Consider the following 23,162-nt stretch of genomic DNA (forward strand, 5'->3'; position numbering starts at 1 on the left):
ATCCTCCTCAGAATCAGGCACTCACAACACACAGGAGTCACCATGGTCTTAGGAACTAAAGCTTCTATTCTGGTGCCTTGGAACACATTTTTACAATCCGACCAATTAGGCGTTTGCAGTGGGGGTGTCCCTCTGACCTTCCTGCCAATCAGCTTAAAGCTCTGTTGGGAGAATTGGCGCTAGACTTATGGTTGGGGGTCACCAAAACATGAGGAACTGTATTAAAGGGTCGCAGCATTAGAAAGGTTGAGAACCACTGGTCTAGTCAAAACACTTGGTCAAAGAGTTGAGTATCTCTGCTTCCAGTTCATCATGTTACATGTTATGAAATGCTTTGCTCCCCAGAGCGGCTGTGTTCACTCAGTTTTCAGGGGTCAAGCAGCTACTCTATGACTCTTGATCAAAAGTAGGTCGGCTCCATCTTTCTGCCCTTTACAAGACACTAAGAAATAACTCACTTGGGTCATGAACAATGCTTTCTCTTAATTGATGAGAGTTTTAATTTTTTAAATAAATGAATAGAGGAAATAACGCATCTCTCAGCTTCAGCCGAGACCTTCTCGTTTAAATTAGAGTGAGGGTGAACCCAGGCCAATTAATATATGAAATGTATTTTTAAATCCCCGGAGTCTGATAGAAGCAAGCTATTAAGAAGGTTCTTTGATACCCAGGGTTATACTGATGGAAAAGCTTATGTAAACCATTGTGACACTTGTTCAAACTACTCCCGCGAACTTCCACTCCGTCCACAGTAAGATTACAATTGAGACACAATTGGATTCTTGAGGGATTAGGCAGGGCAACCGTATTCATGTCCCACTGGGATCTTAAGGGATCTTTGTCATAGAGCTGAATGCCAGAAGGAAGTCACCCAACGTTCACAATCCAGCTGCACATAGAACAGTGCTCTGTGTTCAGACTCAAAAGCCATTCTTACGCACTCCCGGCCAGCTGGGACAGATGTGGCACAATCACAACACATGGGTTCCTAGTATTTTTAGACACCCCCCGTGCGGCTGCACTTTGAAAGAGGGGGAATGTTTGACAAGGCTCCATTTGTGAGCATGTGGGAGGCCTTGGAAGAGGAGAGGAAAACAGGGTCACACGGTTATGCCAGAAAACCTCCGTCCTTGGCTTCGCGGGGCCTGTTCTCCACTGGCTGTGGCCCCAGAAAAGAGCCTGAAATTTCCAGATGAAACTAAGCAAAGGGCAGGCCTGTACAATGTAGGAATAGCAGACTGCTTGGTGATGGATATAAAAGGTTGGGTGGAAAACAGGTGGGATATAGCTACAATCAATTAAAAACAATTATTATTATTATTATTATTATTATTATTATTATTATTATTATTATTATTATTATCATCTTCATTATCATTATCATTATTATTATATTTGTATACTGCCCCTCTCCAAAGACTCGGGGCGGCTCACAGCATGCAATATAAACACAGTGAATCTAATTAGACAAATCTAATTAAAAAACTATGCAAGCTAAAAAACCCAATATATTAAAAATCAATCAAAAAATTTAAATCACAGCCATACATCACAATTATTGGCCAGGGGATCTAGATCTAATTTCCCCAAGCCTGGCAGCATAAATGAGTCTTCAGGCTCTTGCGGAAGGCGAGGAGGGTGGGGGCAGTGCGAATCTCTGGGGGGAGCTGATTCCAGAGGGCCGGGCCCCCCACAGAGAAGGCTCTTCCCCTAGGACCTGCCAAGTGACAGTGTCTAGTTGACGGGAGGGCCAACTCTGTGGGACCTGACCAGTCGCTGGGATTAATACGGCAGAAAGTGGTCCCACAAGTAATCTGGCCCGATGCCACATTTTGTTCAAATGTGGAGTGAACTATTCATAATATAAACTATTTAACTTTAGCAATTTTATTATTAATCATACTTAATTATAATTAATTATTATACACCAATTATGAGAACTTTAACATGTTAAATAATGGGAATAACTGCAAAAGATATGGAATGATATAATTCAAAAGCAAGATAATTATAAGAGAAATAGGATATTTCTCTCTTTTTAGACTTTTATCTTTTCTTTTTTTGTGTGTTTTGATTGTTTATGCAGTCCCTTGTTATTTACGTATTGCAATTTTTATATTGTATATGTTTTTAAGATTCTCAATTAAAAAATTTAAAAAAGAATTTTTTTAAAAAATGATGGCAAAGAAAGGGAGTTAAAAGGGAATTCATGATTTTTATTGTTCAGTTGTTAAGTCTGTGTAGAGGGTCGGCATACAAATCTAATAAATTATTATTATTATTATTATTATTATTATTATTATTATTATTATTATTATGTCATGTCCTACTCTTCATGACCCCATGGACTATAGCACACTAGGTCTTCATGTCCTCCACTGTCTCCAGGAGTTTGCCCAAATTCATTGTCGTTGTCTTGATGACACTATCCAACCATCTTATCCTCTGTCCTTCTCTTCTCCTTCTGCCTTCCATAAAGACAGTGTTTATGAAGGACTACAACATTAATAAATAGAAAATGGATTAAAATCTATTTTTCCATGTTGGTTTCAGTACCTTCAACTGGACTGTTCCTTTCCTCTCTGCGCTGGCTTGCTTGGTGCTCACAATAGCTATGATCGTGCTGTATTACATACCGTTACGGTACATCGTTTTAATATGGGGTAAGTCTGTTCCTTGTGCCGTTTCCTTTTATGGATTCTACTATATAGAAACATAGAAACATAGAAGATTGATGGCAGAAAAAGACATGGTCCATCTAGTCTGCCCTTATACTATTTTGTGTATTTTATCGTAGGATGGAGATATGTTTATCCCATGCATGTTTAAATTCAGTTCCTGTGGATTTACCAACCACGTCTCCTGGAAGTTTGTTCCAAGCATCTACTACTCTTTCAGTAAAATAATTTTTCTCATGTTGCTTTTGATCTTTCCCCCAACTCAGATTGTGCCCCCTTGTTCTTGTGTTCACTTTCCAATTAAAAACACTTCCCTCCTGAACCTTATTTAACCCTTTCACATATTTAAACGTTTCGATCATGTCTCCCCTTTCCCTTCTGTCCTCCAGACTATACAGATTGAGTTCATGAAGTCTTTCCTGATAAGTTTTATGCTTAAGACCTTCCACCATTCTTGTAGCCCTTCTTTGGACCCGTTCAATTTGATCAATCACTTTTTGTAGATGGGGTCTCCAGAACTGAACACAGTATTCCAAATGGGGTCTCACCAGCGCTCTATACACAGGGGATCACAATCTCCCTCTTCCTGCTTGTTATCCATTTCTGTAGCAGCCTGTGGAGACCTGCCTGTAGTCCTCAACTTACAATCATTGGTTTAGCAAGCATTCAGAGTTACAACAGCACTGGAAACATAGGATCGGTCCTTGCACTTATGACTGTTGTAACATCCCCACAGTCCTTTTTTCAAGAATTTGGTTGCTTGGCAAAACAGTACGTATTTATACCAACTGCAGTCGCCCCATGGTCATGGGATTCCCATTTGTGACTTTCCCAGCAGAGTCAATGGGAGAACCCCTTAGTAGATTCGCTTACCTGATCCGTGTGAATCCGTGAACTGCGATGAGTCGCTTAACAAAGATGGCCCAAAAAAGCTCATAATTTAATTTAATTTAATTTAATTTAATTGACTTCTATGCCATAGGACTCAGGGCGGCTTACAACAATACAAAACAATACAATAATAAAAAGAAGTCAAATAGTAATAATAACCCCATTGAGCCGGGGTGGCGCAGCAGGTAGAGTGCTGTACTGCAGGCCACTGAAGCTGACTGTAGATCTGCAGGTCAGCGATTCAAATCTCATCACCGGCTCAAGGTTGACTCACCCTTCCACCCTTCCGAGGTGGGTAAAATGAGGACCCGGATTGTGGGGGCAATAGGCTGGCTCTGTTCAAAAGTGCTGTTGCCCTGAGTCTAGGGAGAAGGGCGGTATAAACATCAAATAAATAAATAAAATATATACCCAAACTGAAATAACCCCCCCATAAAATCCCTAAATCCAATCTAACAACAACATACATAACAATTCAACATAATTTGGGTGCGTCGGATGTTAAGATTCATGACCCCCAGGCCTGTTGACAAAGCCAGGTATTAATAGTTTTTTGTAAGGCCAGTAGAGTGAGAGCAGTGTGAACATCGGGGGGGGGGGGGGATTGGTTCCATAGAGCCGGGGCAGCTACAGAAAAGGCCCTCTTACATTGTTTAGTCAACAGGATCCGGAGAAGGACGATTCAGGTCTCTGGGAGGTATGTGGCAGGAGACAGTCCCATAAATAGTCAGGCCCTAAGCCATGTAGGGCTTTATAGGTGATAACGAGTCTACGGAGAGGGGCGGCATACAAATCTAATAAATAATAATAATAACTAGCACCTTGAATTGCAGCCTGCAGAGTGTTGGTATTATATGAGCGTATCCAGATACACCCATAACAGCTTGTGCGGCTGCATTCATAAAGGAGAATTACAGTAGTGCAAAGCCTGAACTAAGGTCTTTGCCTGCCAAATTTTCCCAATTAACTGCCCCCCCCTTTTCAGTGCTTGTCTCTCATTGTCCAAAAATTTTCAAAAAAGATGTTTTGGAAACAATCACTCCACGTGTTGGCATTTTTCTGCCAGGGAAACGACCTTGAAGACTTTGTCAGTTCTCGCAGTTCAGTTTCCTTCTCCCTCAAACCCCCGCGCTCCTTTCCAGCCCCCCATCTGCACCCCGGGGTTCATGGCAGACTGGCAGCGAGGTGGCAGTTCTGACAGTGGGAAGAAGCAGGTCGGTCCACTTCCTTGATCTACTTATAAAATAATAAACATGGGATAAAAATCAGATAGCTAGATGGATGGATGACAGAAGGTAGATAGGTAGGTAGGGAGAGAGAGAGAGAGATGATAGGTAGATATATAGTTAGAAAGAAAGAGATAGATTTGAGATAGAGAGAGAGTTAGTATATAGACAGACAGATGGACTGGAGGACAGACAGACAGGATGGATGGATGGATGGATGGATGGATGGATGGATGGATGGATGGATGGTCGGACGGACGGATGGATGGATGGTCGGACGGATGGACAGACGGATGGATGGACAGACAAATGGACAGATGGATGGATGGACAGACGGATGGACAGACAGATGGATGGAGGATAGGCAGGCAAGCAGGAAGGAAGGGAGGAAGGGAATAAACAAACAAATAAACAAACATATTCATGCAGGTCTAATATTCTGGTGATTTCTTGTACCAACTACTGTTCTGCCAAAATTGCACACGCCATCTCTGAGATATTAATAGACTCATTCCATGACAAAAATTACACATGTGTGCCTCTCTGCACATTTCTGGTTAATATAATGTAATTACGCCTTAGGAGATATTTAATCATTTATCTGTGCAGTAAAATTAAAGAAAAATCAATTTGGTCACAATTTTTACAATCTGTTTAGTTACTTAAATTTCCAGCAATTGCTTAAATTGTAGCTGGTCACAGAGTATTCTACAGTGTAGCCTAGAAAAGATTGCAAAACAGTTTAATACAAGCAAGACCAGTAATTGAATTTAATACTTAATGTAAGCAAGGCAAGCATGCCCACTCCAACAGCAGCAATGAAGCAAAACAGACCAAAACAACATAATATTGTAGAAAAATTCAGATAGGATTTGTTTGCTGCTTTCAAAACATACTGTAAAAGTGAGCTCCAGATAATCTTTTTGTAGGGGGTTCCAGGCAGGGCAACCGCCTCTACCGTTGTGACTTTTGCAGGTCAACAACCTTGTGCATACCCACCTCCAAGTTGACCTCTTGATGATTCTGCCCTGCCCTGTCAGTCTCTTTTTGAGAATGGGTGGGGGAAGGGGGGGATAGACCATGACAGGCTGGCTGGGTGTGTAATTTTTCCTGACTTTTATGAGAAAGGATCCAGCTACTCTCAGGCAGGCAGGCAGGCAGGCAGGAAGGAAGGAAGGAAGGAAGGAAGGAGAGAGAAAGAAAGAGAGAGAGAAAAAGGAAGGAAAGAAGGAAGGAAGGAAAAAGAGAAAGGGAGGAAGGAGAAAGAAAGAAAGAGAAAAAGAAAAAGTGTGTATGATTGTGAACAGGTAAGTTTTTATAACAATATATTTTAATGTATTTTAAATTAGTTTTTAAAAAGTTTTTAACATTAGATTTGTATTTATATTATATTGCTGTTATGTTGTAAGCCACCCTGAGTCTTCGGAGAAGGGCGGCATACAAATCTAATAAATTATTATTATTATTATTATTATTATTATTATTATTATTATTATTATGGAAGGAAAGAAGGAAGGAAGGAAGGAGAAAGAGTGAGAAAGAAAAAGGAAGGAAGGAAAAGGAAGAAAGGAAGGAAGCGAGAGAGAGAGAGAAAGAAAGGAAGGCAGGAAGAAAGAGAGGAAGAAAGAAAGAAAGAAAGAAAGAAAGAAAGAAAGAAAGAGGCATCCGCTGTATCACTGCTCTTCCCAAATATAAAAGGCAGAAGTCTGAAGAGGGACATCTGAAGAGTCGCCACATCTTGTCCAGACAGGTTCTCAGGCCCGTCACGAAATGTGCTAGCCATCTTGTTTTGTGGCAGCTCTCACTTCCCTCGGCCCTTCATGTGCGAACAATGGGATTTCTCATTCCCGAGCCGAGCAAGCGAGCGGCTGGCTGACTCTTGTAATAAACCTCCCACTGGTTTCTTCGAGGAAGAAATGTTGGTGCGCGACGCCACGTGAGAGCAACATGTGTCCAGCTTTTCTGTGTTTTCACACTCATTCTTTTCCCTTTGTAAAACTCGCTCAGCCACCCGCCCACTTTCCTGTCGGAGCATGTCAGGCAGCTCCATGCTGTGGTGTGTGTGTGTGTGTGTGTTTTCTCCCCGCTTCCACATCCAGCTTTTTCTTTAAAAAAAAACCCAACCCTTTCCCCTTCCGTCTTTTCCAGGCATACATAAATTTACCAAGAAGCTCAGGAATCCTTACTCCATCGACAATAATGAGTTGCTGGACTTCCTCTCCAGGGTCCCCTCCGATGTTCAGAGGGTAAGTATGGAATGGGGTCTCCAGCCAAGAGGAGCGGAGTCCCAGGCCAAAGAGCAGCAGGTGTGATGCTGGAGGGCCGGTTTTTGGCCAGCAGTGCACAAGCATCGGGGGGGGGGGGGGGGTTGTATGGGGGGGATCATGAACCAGGAGGGGTGAGAAGAGCGAGGGCATGCACGGGGGTGGGTGGGGGTGGAGGGGGAATAAGACCATCTGAATCCTGAAATAGGGTTCTCTTTTTTTGCAACAGCCCAGCGGGATTTCCAAAAAAGGCTGCCCTGGATTTGTATTTTCATGAGAACTTATAGGATTTTACCCCCTTTAAAGACAAAATAATAATAAGCAAAGCACAATATCTATTCCAATAACCTCTCCAAGTCTCTGGAGACAGGCGGCATACAAATCTAATAAATAATAATAATAATAATTTTAAAAAACCGCTGGGTAAAGTAACATTGAGAAAATTTGCCCAATTTTACATTCCAGCAATGATTGTTCTGATTTGAATAGGCTTCCTTCTGTGTCAGTCAGTTAGCATTTAATAGGGGGTTTGGAGAGAGATGGGGGAGAGAGAAATAGAGAGAGAGGGTGGTAGGGAGAGAGGGAGGGAGAGAGAGAGAGAAAGGAAAGCAGAGAGAGGACGGGAGGAAGATGGAGAGAGAGGGATGGAAGGAGGAGAAGAAGGGAGAGAGGGAGAGAATGAGGGAGAGAGGGAGAAAAAAAGAAAGGGATGGAGAGAGGAGAGAGAAATAGGGCAGTAGAGAGAGAGGGAGAGGGAGAAAGAGAGAAAGAGAGGGAAGAAGGATGGGAGAGGGATAGAGAGAGGGAGAGGAAGGGAGGGAGAGATAGAACGAGGAAGAGAGAAAGAGAGAAAGTGATGGAGAGAGAGAGAGAGAGAGAATTAAGAAAGGTCAACCATTAACAAGAAAGCCAGTTTGGTCTAGTGCTGTGGTGTCAAACCCTTGGCATCGCATTGTCATATGATGTATTCTGACTTTTTCCTCCTTCGCTAAATCACGGGTCCAGTGCATTACTCATCCGGCCCACGGGCCACAAACACCCTCTCCCTCCCCCCTCCCTCCCTCAGCCCATCCCACAGGGTTACTGTAGGGAAAATAGAAGGAGGAAGGTGTGTTGGATATGTCTGGCCGCCCTGAAGGGGTCAACGAGACTTTTAAACTGATAGTTAACAAAATGGGAACTCAATGGCGTCTAGGAATTTCTGTATATCTCAGGTTTGCATGGCTCCTTCTTAATGTCACTTATATCTTTTCTTTTTAACTTTGAAAATGCTTCTCCTGTCAATTGTTTTTTAACCAGAAATGAATTTTTGCTTTTTTAACATTAAAAAAAAAACTTACTTTGGATCATCTCTTAATTATTTTATCGTGCACTGTGATATTTTGATTGGAGTGAAGGTCTTTTATAAAGACTTGGAATTTTGAGTTGCATCTCTAACAAGTCCCTTTCCTTTGAAATACAGAGAGGTGGAAAAGGGGGAATGAGTGAAAAATAACTAGGGAACTGAAAAATGAGTGTCAGCGGCTCAAGTCCTTAGTAAGTTTCACAGAAAGACTCAATGAAACATACTGCATTCTAGCTCTATTGTTTATGCTTAATAATCCTGTTGCAAATGGAATAGAATGAAATAGAAGAGCTTTGCTTGGCTCTGTTGGTTTTAAAACTAATGGGGTCACAGAGGACAAAATTGATTTTCAGTTTGAATAAACTCGAACTGTTCAAGTATGCCTGTCAAAGAAGTAGCAGTGTTTAGCAACTCTCCAAAGATGAGAATTTTGGGGGTAGCATGCATATACCAGAAACTACTTCATCAGATACATAAAAGATGAATGTATTAGTTTGGGTCAAATAGATTTAAAGTGTCATGGAACATAGCTGAATAACAGAACATGATTGATTCCAACTCTTAAGTCAGTTGATGGATGGGGAAAAAGGAATTTAAATCACAGGGTTTTTCCTAGGTTTTAACCAACTTTGGATATCTGGTGCCTGATTTACAAACCTAGGCATCTTGGCATCTTCTTGAACTTCAAGAAACAGTGTCTAGCAGTATTGATTGATTGCATTTATATGCCGCTCATTCCAAACGGACTCTGAGCAGACTTGTTAGAGATGTAGAGATTCTCAGTCATCCAGACCATAGCATTATGGCACCTTTTCTTCAAGAGGCAACTTGACTGTCTTGTCCTTAAGAAAGAAGAAAAAGTTTTACCTCTCATCCGAGAAGCTTCATCACTTCTCCACCACCAGAACCCATGTATCTTCTTGGATGAGAAGCAAAACAACTTGTTGTTGTTGTTGTTGTTGTTGTTGTTGTTGTTGTTGTTGTTCTTCTTCTTCTTCTTCTTCTTCTTCTTCTTCTTCTTCTTCTACTTTCTTCTTCGTCTTCTTCTTTCTTCTTCTTCTTCTTCGTCTTTGTCTTCTTCGTCTTCTTCTTCTTCTCCTCCCCCTCCCCCTTTCCTCTTCCTCCTTTTTCCTCCTCCTCCTGAAAAAAATGTTCAGTTGTATTTTAAAGAAAAAAGCATATTTGTATGTCTAGCTGTGAAATCTGGTTCCTTTAAATTCAGGAAGAGAACTCCACAAAGAGAAAGAAAAGATATTTTCTGCAAAATGCCCCAGTGATGTGAAAGGTTTTCTATTCCCTGCCCCAAATTCTGGCACATTTCATTAGGACCAGGGAAATATCTATATCTATATCTATATATCTGTATCTATCTATATTCTATATCCTATATCAGACCTGGGCAAGATGCGGCCGGAGGGCCGGATGCGGCCCGCCTGCTGTCTGTGACCGGCCCGTGAAGGTCGGTCCAACTTTTCTATATAAGAACCAGGTGTTCAAGATATAATATATTATTATTATTATTATTATTATTATTATTATTATTATTATTATTATTATTATTATCATCATCATCATCATCATCATCATCATCATCATTAATTAGATTTGTATGCCGCCCCTCTCCGCAGACTTGGGGCAGCTCACAACAGTGATAAAACAATATACAGTGACAAATCTAATATTAAAAGTCTAAAATAACAAATCTAACATTAAAAGTCTAAAAGCCCCATTATTTAAAAATCATACACACAAACATACCATACATAAAACTACACAGGCAAGGGGAGATGTCTCAGTTCCCCCATGCCTGATGGCAGAGGTGGGTTTTAAGGAGTTTACGAAAGGCAAGGGGGGCAATCCAAATCTCTGGGGGGGAGCTGGTTTATAATTTAATAATTTATAATTTATAATTATAGTATAATTAACTCAGTTCTACCCTATAATATACAGTATTGGATAGAACTGAGTTAATTATATTAGTCCAGCCCTCTAAAACCATCCCAATTTCTCATGCGGCCCTATGGCAAAATTAATTGCCCACCCCTGTCCTATATCCTATATTCTATATCCTATATTTTATATCTACCTACTTACCTACCTACCTGCCTGCTTACACATACATACAGACAGACGTATCTGTTTTTAATATTTTGGTGTTCTAGAAATGAACCGTGACTCTTCCAATCCTTCCTGCAATTAATCCCCCCCCCCCTCATGTTCCTGTGTTTGGAAAATGATTCATGGCAATTGAACCTTCCTTCGTTTTCCTTTGATTCCTCTTTGGGGAGACATTAACACGCGGAGGAGCGAGTTGGGCTTTACTTTCCTCCAACGTGGCTGCCTTGTTTGTTTTTACAGGTGCAACAGGCTGAATTGAAACCGTACAGCAATTCCAGTCCCATTAGGAAGAAAAGGAGCGCCTAGTAGGATATCTGAACCTTGGAATGCCAGGTGCCCCTTCCGGGAACGCTGCCTACACATGGGCTGCTTCTCCGCGCGCCCTCCCCACCAGCCCCCGCCTAGCAGATCCGATCAGTGCTGCGTTGACTCTCCATCCAAGCTTGTCTGGAAGTCATATTTGGACTTCAAACAAATAAAAAAATCAAAGTTGTTCGTTGGAAGCTTGACCTGCCCGATTGGTCCCTGGAAGACCAGGAGAAAACAAGACTCTTCAAATCCAGCATGGCGTTGAGCGCCGATTGAAGAACTGCACAACCAGATGAGACATTTTCTTCCTTTCTTTTTTTATTCTGTACGACAGAAAAACCAATTTTTAACTCCACGACCCCTTTGTCTTGCCTGCCAGTTTGTCATCGACGTAACCGTTAAAAAAAGCTATGAAAGCCAGATGGACTCTCTTCCCTGGGTTGCAGAGTCAAAACCAGGTTGACCTTTGTCTTGTTTGTAAAATAGAAAAGTGCCTCTTTTTAAAAAGGAAAAAAAAACTGTTTTTGTTTTGCATACCAGTTGAACACTGGAAGAAAAGAACTAGAACTTTTCATAGCTTGAGTGGAATTTCTTAGTGTGAAACCTGGAGTCAAAATCAAAAGATATAAATGGTTTCATTGCTTGGACAATGACTGTACCTAAATGATTCTGAACTGCAGATTAATAGATCTTTGAAGCCCGTTTTCTTTTTTTAAAGCACTGCTCAGTTTAAAAATTCTCAGAACTGCAGAAGGAATTATCAACATCTTTCTCCCTTCCTTCCTTCCTTCCTTCTTTCCTTCCCCCTCCCGCCCTCCCTTCCTCCCTTTTCTCCTTCCTTCCTTCCCTCCCTCCTTCCTTTCTCCCTCTTTTCTCTCCTTCCCTTCTTCTCTCCATCCCTCCCTTTCTCCCTGCCTCCTTCCTTCCTTCCCTTCCTCCCTTCTTTTCTTTCTTCCTTCTCTCCCTCCCTCTCCCTCCCTTCCTTTTCTTTCTCCCTCCCTCCCTCCTCTCCATCCCTCCCTCCCTTCCTCCCTTCCTTCTTTTCCCCCCTCCCTTCCTCCCTCCCTCCCTTCCCTCTCTCCGTCCCCACAGTTTCTGCCAGAAGCCAGAGTGATTGTACTTTGAAGGAGACTATTGCTGGCAATAACTTCCTTCAACCATCATTCAACTACATTGTTGTTCAGATTTGATTTCCTTCTAGACCTCCATCTTGTTGGAGTCTTTGTCTTCTCATCCTCAATCCAGGTCATAATCCAATATTATGTTGATCATGCATATATAGAATACTTTTATAACTATATAGACAGGTAAAAAACACATGGCAAAAAATGGAACAGCGCCTTTGTTTTTATGTATATTTAAAAGAAGCTATTGTATTTAAATTGTGCAAACCAGGTTGAGTTTGCTGCATTGTTTACATGGATTTAGAGCAAGCAAAGTGATTTCTGAGATCTAGTCTGTCTTGTGCCATTTAAGGCAAACGTCTAAAAAGCTAGAATATTCAGATCGAGCAAAGACACTGGTTGTTGAATCCACTACTTTCAGTCTCAGGCCCTTCTAACTAATGTTTAGGTATTATTACTATAAATCAATAATGGCGAACCTATGGCACAGGTGCCAGAGGTGGCACGCGGAGCCATACATGCTGGCACATGAGCCGTTGCCCTAGCTCAGCTTCAACGTGCATGTATGTGCTGGCCAGCTCATTTTTGGCTCACACAGAGGCTCTGGGAGGGTGTTTTTGGCTTCCAAAGAGCCTCCTGGGGGATGGGGAGGGAGGTTTTACCCTCCCCCAGCTCCAGGGAAGCCTTTGGAGTCTAGGGAGGGTGAAACACAAGCCTACTGGGCCCACCAGAAGTTGGGAAACAGGCCGTTTCCAACCTCCAGAGGGCCTCCAGTGGGCGGGGGAAGCTGTTTTTGCCCTCACCAGGCATTGAGTTATGGGTGTGGGCACTCGCGCATGCATACACCCATACTCTTTTGGCAATTGTTTGTAGAGAACATTCTTGAAATGTTGGAGAAGAGACTTGAGAGTCCCTTTGACTGCAAGACAGTCAAATACTTTGGCCACCAAAATTAGAAGAGGAGACTCCTTGAAGAAGATCCTGACGTTGGGAAAGATGGAAGGCAGAAGGAGAAGGGAACTGCAAAGGGGGAGATGGTTCAATGCTGTCATGGGTGCAGTGGCAATGAATTTGAGTAGACTCAGGGAGACAGTGGAGGACTGGAGGATCTGGTGTGCTATGGTCCATGGCTCACAAAGAGTCGGACATGATTAACAACGGAACAACAGAAATCATGAATTCCATTTAAACTTGGACGCCTGGTAACATCATACCCTGTTGTCTAGGGAGGTTCTCAGTCATCCAGTGTTGGTTGTTCCAAAGGTGCTTTTTCAACTGGACTTTCTTTGTTTTTCTTTGAAAATACTTCTGGGGGGGTCATGAAAAGTCGAACACAACTGAAGAACATCTGAACAACAACAACATTATAAATGAGTGTTGAGTAGTGATTCCCAACCATATTGTTGACTGACAACTGCCATTATTTCTAGCCTTTGGTCAGGCAGAGTTGCAAATGGCACTAATCAAACAGTTTTTTTTAAAATCTAGAAATCTAAAATTCAGATTACAGATATGCTGAACCGGGGTTTTAAGAAGGCTACTGGTATTATACGCTTGCCTTGTAGAAGAAGGAGAACATTATTAAATGCATTGTTGGAAAATGACTACACTTAGTTATTGTTAATTTTACGTAGCTCTGAAGATAAATGACATGTGGTCAATTATAGCTTTGTCCTGGTCTTTTCTCTCTGTTTAGGATTTAGTTATTGCATGCCTCTCAAATGTCATCTGCAGCCTGTAGACCAGAAAGAAATTGCTCTAAGGCTTAGTTTCCAGAGAAGCTTCATCTCCAAAGGAATCATCATATTTTTTAAAAGTAGCACCAAAACGGGAAGTCACTTTGTTGTGAGCATCTAAAGGACCCTATAGATCCACTGGCACTAAACAGTATCCAGAAAGAAGGTACCACACCTATCTTACTCGGTGAGGTCATTGCAAAATGTATGCCATGAAAACAGAACTGAGAAAAATCCATTTACCTTTAGGTCAGCTTGTGATTTATCAGGTGCCTGTTGACCTTCAAGCAAGGTTTTGTATTATTATTATTATTATTATTATTATTATTATTATTATTATTATTATTTATTAGATTTGTATGCCGCCCCTCTCCGCAGACTCGGAGCGGCTCACAATTGACAGGTTGAGGAAGATTTTAATTTTATTCAATAAAGATCAGATTGGAATAGATGATGTTTGAAGGCTTGTATTTACAACTAATGCAAAGAAATATTTAGAGGATATAGACAGAGGCAGGTAGGTAGAGGATAGGTAGGTAGGTAGATCTGACAACTAAACAAACACAACTAAAAATAGGACCAAATAAACAATTGACCTCTAATCATCTACTCCTACACAGGGAGAATCTCTCTCAATTCAGTTCATTTCTTCCTGATTGGTATGGACTAGATTCTGACTGCTTTCCTCAATCCTGATTATGGTGTAAATCAAACCTGCCTGGAATGTTTTTGTAGGGAAGGAAGTAGGCAGCAAGAAGACCCTCCACCCCCATCCAATGATTAGCCAATATAAACATAATGACAACTGAAGGGCTAATTTGCCTAAATGGCAGCAAAGTTTAACTTGAAACTCCTCTGGAAGAGTTCCCCTTTAGTCACATGCCAGAAGGATGTCATGGGAGATGCCATCTGAACCACTAGAGAGAGGTTTACATGACATGGTCCCATGCCAGCCATTTTCTCCATGGAGATGTGGAGCCATTCCTCCTTAATATTATGAATATTATGAAATACAGAAATGTTCTGTATTTACCAAGGCCTTCCCCAAATGGGGAAGGGAAGTGTTGGACAAATCAATTTATCCAGGTGTACCTTTGGGGGAGATAAGATAAAGGTAAAGGTTCCCCTGGCACATACGTTCTAGTCGTTCCCGACTCTAGGTGGCGGTGCTCATCTCCGTTTCAAAGCCGAAGAGCCAGCGCTGTCCAAAGACACCCCTGTAGTCATGCGACTGGCATGACTCAACGCTGAAGGCACATGGAACACCGTTACCTTCCCACCAAGGTGGTCTCTATTTTTCTACTTGCATTTTTACATCCTTTCAAACTACTAGGTTGGCAGAAGCTGGGACTATCAGAGCTTGCATTTGCGGAAACTAGCCTGTTTGTGCCCAAACAACAAACCAGTCCAGCCAGCCCACCAACCCAACCAGCCATCCACAGACCAGTAGAAATGGAGTTGAAGTCTTCAATAAAACACAGCAGCAGTAGGAAGTTGTGAAAAAAATATTTTTATTTCTTTATACTACTACTACTACTACTATTATCTACACTATACATACAATAAAATAGTATCTTACTCGTACCTTGCTACAACTATCTTAGTTCAATAACTCACAGGAACCAACTTATACAGCATTACAGCTTCTTCAAAACATACTTCTCACGAACAGCAACAGCATACAGCAAACAGTGAACAGACAGAGAGAAAGAGCAGGGAGCTCTTGCCTAGTTAAATACTTTTCACATAATTGCTAGGTTGCTGCATGCTCAACTGCCTCTGAATGACTCAGCATTCTCAACAGAGGCCTACTTTCTGCATTAAGATATTACCCAGGGATTTTTACTTCCTGACAGGGACAAATAAGCTGGGAACTCAATCCATTACAAGTTGCTAGGGATTCAAACCGCCGAACCAACGTCTCATTGACAAGCTCGGCATCTTAGCCACTGAGCCAAACCTGGATTTTGTTCATACTTTGGTCTTCTCCACAGAATGGACTCAGTCCTGGTGAGAGAAACAGTGGTTTTGGGGAATCACGTTGTTCAATCTTACAAGAAAGAAGGTAGAAAGCACTTACAACTGGTTGCAATATAAACAATAAGACAATGGAAGAATAAGTATTATCTGATGGTGGCTTTTTTTTTTAAGTTAATGGCATTAGGAGTACCTTTTATGCTTGATATACCATTACACTCCAGAAGAAGAAGAAACTTAACCTTTGGAAGAAGTATTTATGAATTGTAGTTTCTGAAAGCAATCTTTTCCAAGATGCGACAAGGTTTCCAAATGTTGCTGTTTTATCTGTTCTGTTGGCACATGTCTGGACATCAATGTGCACTCAAGGGATGCTTAGATTTTTGTTCTCTTTGTTCTGTCATGGCTGGTAATTATAGAGATTGTAGCCAAAGAAAATAGAAGGTACCAGTGAAAACTGGCAGGCACCAAATAGTGGAAACCTCAATTTGAACATCAGCTATTATTAGCAATAGCATTTAGACTTATATACCGCTTCACGGTGCTTTACAGACCTCTCTAAGCATATTGCCCCCAACAGGGTCTTCTTTTTACCAACCTCAGAAGGAGGGGAGGCTTTATCATCCTTGAGCTGGTCAGTATTGAACTCCTAGCAGCCGGCAGAATTGTCCTGCAATACTGCAGTCTCACCACTGCACCACCACCAGTTTTCCCTTTCCTTCCCTTCCCTCCTTCCTTCCTTCTCACTTAACAATAACACTCAGACTTATATACCGCTTCACAGTGCTTTACAACCCCCTCTAAGCAGTTTACAGAGAGTCAGCCTCTTGCCCCCAACCATCTAGGTCCTCATTTTACCCAACTCGGAAGGATGGAAGGCTGAGTCAACCGTGAACCTGGTGAGATTCGAACAGCCAAATTGCAGTCAGCAGTCAGTCAGCAGAAGTAGTGTACTTTAAATACTGCACTAATAATGATGATGATGATGATAATAATAATAATAATAATTTATTAGATTTGTATGCCACCCCTCTCCAAGGACTCAGGGTGGCTCACAACAGCAACAACAATACAATACAATACAAATCTAATATTAAGAAAAACAAGTTAAAACCCATTATTACTAAAAACAATCAATTCTACACAATCACACCACACTTAAATGCTACAAGTCAGAAGGGGGGGGATTAGTTCCCATATGCCTGACGACATAAATGGGTCTTCAACATCTTGCAGAAGGCAAGGAGGGTAGGGGCAATTTGAATCTCCATGGGGAGTTGATTCCAGAGGGCCGGGACCGCCACAGAGAAGGCTCTTCCCCTAGGTCACACCAAATGACATTGTTTAATTGACAGGACGTGGAGAAGGCCAACCCTGTGGGAGCTAATCGTCCACTGGGATTCATGCGGCAGAAGACAGTCCCGTAGGTGTTCTGGTCCGATGCCATGTAGGGCTTTATAGGTTATCACCAACTGCGCCACTGTGGCTCATTAGCTAGATAGTTCCTGTCATGCATTATACATAATCCTTGACTTCCAGCCACTTGTTTAGTCACCGCTTGAAGTTGCAGCGGCACTGAAAAAAGTGACTTATGACCATTTTTCACACTTATGGCTGTTGCAGCATCTCTGATCATGATGTGACCAATTTGGGAGGCTTGGCAACTGTCATGTTTTTATGACGCTTCTGTGTCCCAGAGTGATGTGATCGCTTTTTGTGACCTTCCAACTAGCAAAATCAATGGCAAGTCATTTTCACTTAACAGTTATGTTAACTAAAGGTAAGTCAATGGCAATGATTCACTTAACAAGGGGTCAAGAAAGTTCGCAAAATAAGGCCAAAACTCACTTAACAACTCTATTGCTTAGGACAGTGTTTCCCAACCTTGGCAACTTGAATATATTTGGATTTCAAATCCCAGAATTCCCCAGTCAGCGAATATATCTTCAAGTTGCCAGATATCTTCAAGTTGCCAAGGTTGGGAAACACTGGCTTAGGCTATGGAAATTTTGGGCTCATGCAAGGACTGACCGACCAACAGACACAGACAGAGAGAGAGAGAGAGAGAGTCCAACTTTGCAACAGTGAAATAGGTCGCAATGCACACACCGTTCCATGTGGTGATCTTTGCACATAATCTAGTTTGCAATCCCCTAATTTTGATTAAAGACCGAACGATTAGGTCATGGATGAGCATGATGTCTTTCAAAGGTGAATTTAGAAGAGCCGTGTTCTTGTGTGAATGGGAATGCACTTGTTTTTAAAAGTGGGTTTTGTGCCTCGTGCCTTGAAAAATCAATCTCAAGCTGTGTTAGTAGTGACAAGCAGGCAAAGAATCACTGGCGTGCAATCGTGAAAGAATCTGTTTTCAGGAAAGGCGAGACTCTCCAGCGTTCAAAAGTGAGAAGGGGCAAAAGGTGAGGTTGGGCAAAACCAGTGCTCACACTGGGAAGATGGGAAAGCCAGATTTTTTTCCCCCCTGGTTGAACTAAGAGAAGCTTCTCCCTTCTGACTTGAGTTCATTCTTTCAATGTAGATCTGTTTTTCATATCAGATTTTCCTCTCCTCCCCTTTCTGGTCAGTTTCTCCCTCTTCTCCAGGTCTCCTCTCTCTCCTTTGATTTACTTTCAGGTTAATCATACTTTGTGGACAGAACAGCAACAGCTGCAACAAGCTGTTTTGGTTTGCTCACCCACTCAAGCTTCCTGGAAAGCACTATCTTTATTGCTCCCCCATCGGAGGATTCAACCCATTTTGCTATGTGGTTGAGTTGTGTCATTATAAACACACAGAGATCCATTTAAATGAAGCTTCCTTTGCCCCTTCGGTAAACTTTAGGAGGGAGGAGACTGAAGTCTGCTGTTTTATGCACAGAGTTTTGGAATTTTAAAGCACACTCACACACTCTCACTCACACACACATTAATGAACACAGGTAAAAATAAATAAATCTTGGGCAAACATTTTGCTTCTCATCCAAGAAGCTGTTTCAGTTCTTCAGAAGATCTAAGGAGAACTAAGAAGATGTTTGGAAGACAAACACTAGTTTTCCAAGAAGGTATGTCAATGTTGAAGTTAATAATAATAATAATAATAATAATAATAATAATAATAATAATAATAATAAAAAATTAGATTTGTATGCCGCCCCTCTCCGAGGATGAAGTTGCAAAATGAAACCCCATTGACCCCAGAATTTTGTAACATGCCAAAATAATTGAATTGAATTGAATTTTATTGCTCGTGTGATTGGACACACAAGGAATTTATCTTGATGCATATGCTCTCAGTGTACATAAAAAAAAAAGATAAGTTCATCAAGAATCATCAGGTACAACACTTAACGATAGTTCGGGTACAAATAAGCAATCAAGTGATATTAGGAACCAATCAATATAAATTTACAAGCAACAAAGGTACAGTCATACAGTCATTTTTGGGAGGAGATCTGTGATGGGAACGATGAGAAGATTAATAGTAGTTCAGACTTAGGAAATAATTTGACAATGGTGAGGGAATTATTTGTTTAGCAGAGTGATGGCATTTGGGAAAAAAGTTCTTGTCTCTGCAGTGCTCTATAGCGTCGTTTTGAGAGTAGAAGTTGAAACAGTTTGTGTCCAGGATGCGAGGGGTCAGTAAATATTTTCACAGACATTTTTTGGACTCGTGCAATATACAGGCCCTCAATGGAAGGCAGTTTAGTAGCAATGGGTTTTTGTTTCTGAAGTTCTGATTATCCTCTGAAGTCTGTCTGTCTTGTTGGGTTGCAGAACCAAACCAGGCAATTACAGAGGTGCAGATAACAGGCTCAATAACTCCTCTGTAGACCTGTATCAGCAGCTCCTATCATTACTAGATGCTGAACACACAGGACAAGGAGATGGTTTAGAAACATGGGTCTCTATTAGAAACCAGAGCAATATCAAACAATGTCCCAAAGGTGCTTTTCCAAAAAGCAACTAGGCTGCCTTGTGTTTTTTTTTTCCTTTGAAAACATGTTGCTTCTCTTTGCTCATCCAAGAAGCTTCTTCAGTTTTGAACTAAAGAACTGAAGAAGTTTTTTGGATGAGGAGCAAAACATTTGCAAGGAAAACAAACCCCACCTTTGGGATAGCCATGACCTGGATGATGGAGAATCTCCCTAGATGAGCAGCTCTTTCTTGGTCTCCTACCCAAGCTCACAATCTGTCAACCCATCTATTCCTCTGTCCTATGACTTTTCTCAGAAGACCAAGCTGGTTCTAAGGAAAGCAAAGCCTGCATGTAGCCAACAAAAAAAAAAAAGAAAGAAAGAAAAGAAAAAAGGCCTGAGAGAGGTGGAATTTCAGCCTTCTCCCATTCCTGGCAATAGATGACTTTACTGAAAGTCAACACCACCGTCTCGCATTTATCATTGCCAGTCTCACTCTGCATGTGTTTGGGTATTCGCCATGCATTGTTAACAGTGATTGTCATGTAATTAAATCACTGCTCATCATGAGTGCCTATTTTTGTGCTGAGATAAGCAGCAAGAATCCGCTGCAGTGTCCCCCAGATCAATAAAGATGTTCCCTGTAGGATTACAAATAGACTGAGGTTGAGCAGGGCACCAGAATTAATTAGGAATTATTTCTCTGTCTCTCTCTGTCTCTCTCTCCTCCCCCTCGTTCCATTTCCAATACATTTTTAATTGTTTATCTATTTCCAAAGGGGGGAAAAAAGCACTTCTCTTTAATTGTCGGTGGCTATTCTTTTTTTTAAAAAAAATTGGCCAATGAAGTTCTGGATAATGGGCCTTTTCTTGCAGGGTTTAATGGTGATGGGGAAAGCCAGGGATCAAATGACATGCAAGGATAGTGAGCATCATTTTGGTCTCTTGAAAGTGACTATGTTCGAAATCCGGGTTCCTCAAGATAATCTTCACACATCCTCCTTTCCATTCCATTTCCTCTGTTCACTGGCTTTTAATCCTGATCAAAAGTGGGTTTTGCTCTAATCAGCCATTAGAGCTAAATAGGATCTGTGGGCAAAGCACACACATTCTCCTGTATGTTTCGTTTCTTCTTCCATTTCGTTCGAGGAGGGAAGTGGATTTAAAAATGACTTTGAAAGGAGAAGCCATTTCGAATGTGGATGCAATTTGAAAGGGAGTGTTTCAGTACAAATGCTCCTCTGATGTATTGAATTTCAATTGTACGGTTAGATTGTCATAGGACCCCCCAACCTTGGATTAATCTTTGCCTCCAGACCAGTATTGGGTTGCTACCAGAATGAGTGGCGAGGCCATCCCAGTAGCAAAAATGGAGCTGCGTTTGCAACTCCAGCTGACCAGCGCGTTCTGATTTCAGACTCATACAGATAATACTTGGAATAAATGATTTCTCAATGCATCTCATTGTAAAACACATCCTCTTTATTTCTCCTTTTAACACTTCAACTTTGCATGCAGTTTTCTTCTCTCATCATTTCTATCTCAGCAATTAAGTAGATAAGCTTGACAGTAACATAAAATACATTCCACAAGTCATTCTAAAATTTATGGGCTAATTAGGGCTAGCCAGGAGCAATAAAAAAGCAAGTAATAAATCACACATTATAGTTTACGCTTCAGAGTAAGTCCTGGATGTGACCATCTTTAGATTGCAAGATTGAACGAATTCAGCGTCTCTTCTGTTTTACACCTGGATGTGAAGTAATTGATTAATTAATTACTCTCTAATATCTCCTCCCTCTTTTTTCTGAGCGTCTCTGAAAGCGTCTGAAATGAGCATTCCTCCATCTGTTATCTCCCCCATTTGAGTCACCCGAACTCATGTCTATGTCATTAGCTCCATGGTCTTCACTAACATTGCTAACTGTTGGTAGAACAGGGGGATTTATGATCTCTAAATCCCATTCTTCCTCCGAATTTGAAAATTCCTCAAGCTGCAAGGGAGTATACACAATACCGCGCATGCATGTTGGTGTAAGATTCAGTTTCTATGCATGCACCAGAAGCCAAATCTCACACGACGTGCGCACGACTGAGATTTTGGCGAGTTTTTCCTCTTTTTTTTTGCTTCCACAAAAATCACTGAAATCTCACACTCGCATGCATTTTTGCGCAAAATTTTACTTCCGGCACATGTGCAGAAACCGAATCACATGCGGATGCATGTGGAAGCGGGCTGGGGTTGCAGAGCTCTGCGGGAAGCACACTGGTGGCAATGTAGAGCCCTTGCCTGCTTCAGACGTTGTGAGTGTTCCACAGAGATGGGCTCCTACGGGAATGGCCAGAACTGCAGTTCTGGTAGCAAAATTTGGAGCTCCACCCCAGAGCACCCAATTTGCACTGAAAGATGTTGAAACAAAATGTATAAGCCATGCCCACAGTGTGGTAGCAAAATTATTGGTAGCCCATCACTGGCGCTCCATCACTAGAGATTTTAAAGATGACAGCTCAGAACAGAGGTGTCAAACCAGCTGTGGGCTACGAGCCGGAATGCTAAATTGCACTTGCCACCATGGCTCGTATGTTCTTGCGGGACCAGTGCGATTTTGCTGCTGAACCTGTGGAGGTAGCAAAATCGTGCACTGAGCAGCAGGTAAAACCTCACCAAAACATGGGTGCAATTTTGCTACCACCACAGGTGCAGCAGAAAAATCGTGCTAGTCCCACAAGAACTTAGGAACCGCGGCGGTGAGCGCAATTTAGCGTTCCGGCTCATAGCCCATCGCTGTGTCAAACCCAAGGCCCACGGGCCGATATGGTTGGATCCAGCCCACGGGGCCATCCTGGAAAACGTAAGGGGCCAGCCCATTTCACTGGTCTACCCAAGCCAAAGAGGAAACATCGGCCCAGTGTGACTTCGGCCCTTTAATTCCTAGTCACCATGTCCACATTCTGGGAATTATAGTTCCACATTCCAGATGGTTTTGACTTGGCTCATAAAACTGGACACTACTAGCTTAGGTTCATTCAAACTTGACTTGAATGGGAAAACTTTAATTGGAAATTCAGTTGAACTTTGGGTTTGTTCTTACCTTGATTTAGCTGGAATAGATATAGGAAAGTCCTCTCAAGGCAAAATGCTTGCTTTGTAAGGACTAAAGGAAACACACTTGGAGTTCTTGGTGGACAACCAACTAAATATGAGCCAGCAATGTGCAGCAGCAGCCAAAAAGTTACAATCCTAAGTTGCATTAACAAAGGGATACAAACTAGAACTAGGGAGGTATTAATACCCCTCTATAAGGCCTTAGTTAGACCACACCTAGAGTACTGCATTCAGTTTTGGTCACCACACCACAAAAAAGATGTTGAGAAGGTGCAGAAGAGAGCAACCAGGATGATAAGGGGACTGGAAACTAAAACATGTGAATAGAGGTTGCAAGGGACACATGATAGCAATACCTGTGGGGCTGCCACAGAGAAGCGAGTCAAGCTATTTTCCAAAGCACCAGAGGGCAAGACAAGGAATAACGGATGGAAGCTGACCAAGGAGAGATTCAACCTGGAAATAAGGAGGAACATTC

At 41.8% G+C, this 23,162-nt stretch overlaps 1 protein-coding gene across 3 annotated transcripts in view; it reads left to right on the forward strand.

Moving 5' to 3' along the window:
- The window catches only part of MCTP2 (multiple C2 and transmembrane domain containing 2), a 232,733-nt gene extending 219,114 nt beyond the window's left edge, over positions 1 to 13,619 (forward strand). For all 3 annotated transcript variants that reach the window (XR_011559979.1, XM_070762681.1, XM_070762680.1), the window contains exons 21-23: positions 2,554 to 2,663; positions 6,944 to 7,041; positions 10,763 to 13,619. Coding sequence is in view for 2 of the 3 variants with exons in the window: in XM_070762681.1 (XP_070618782.1) it covers positions 2,554 to 2,663; positions 6,944 to 7,041; positions 10,763 to 10,828 (274 nt within the window). In the remaining variant the exon portion in view is untranslated. The remainder of the gene's footprint in view (positions 1 to 2,553; positions 2,664 to 6,943; positions 7,042 to 10,762) is intronic.
- The last annotated feature ends 9,543 nt before the right edge of the window (positions 13,620 to 23,162 follow it).

This window comes from Erythrolamprus reginae, chromosome 10 (assembly GCF_031021105.1).
Source record: "Erythrolamprus reginae isolate rEryReg1 chromosome 10, rEryReg1.hap1, whole genome shotgun sequence".
Classification (NCBI taxonomy): domain Eukaryota; kingdom Metazoa; phylum Chordata; class Lepidosauria; order Squamata; family Dipsadidae; genus Erythrolamprus; species Erythrolamprus reginae.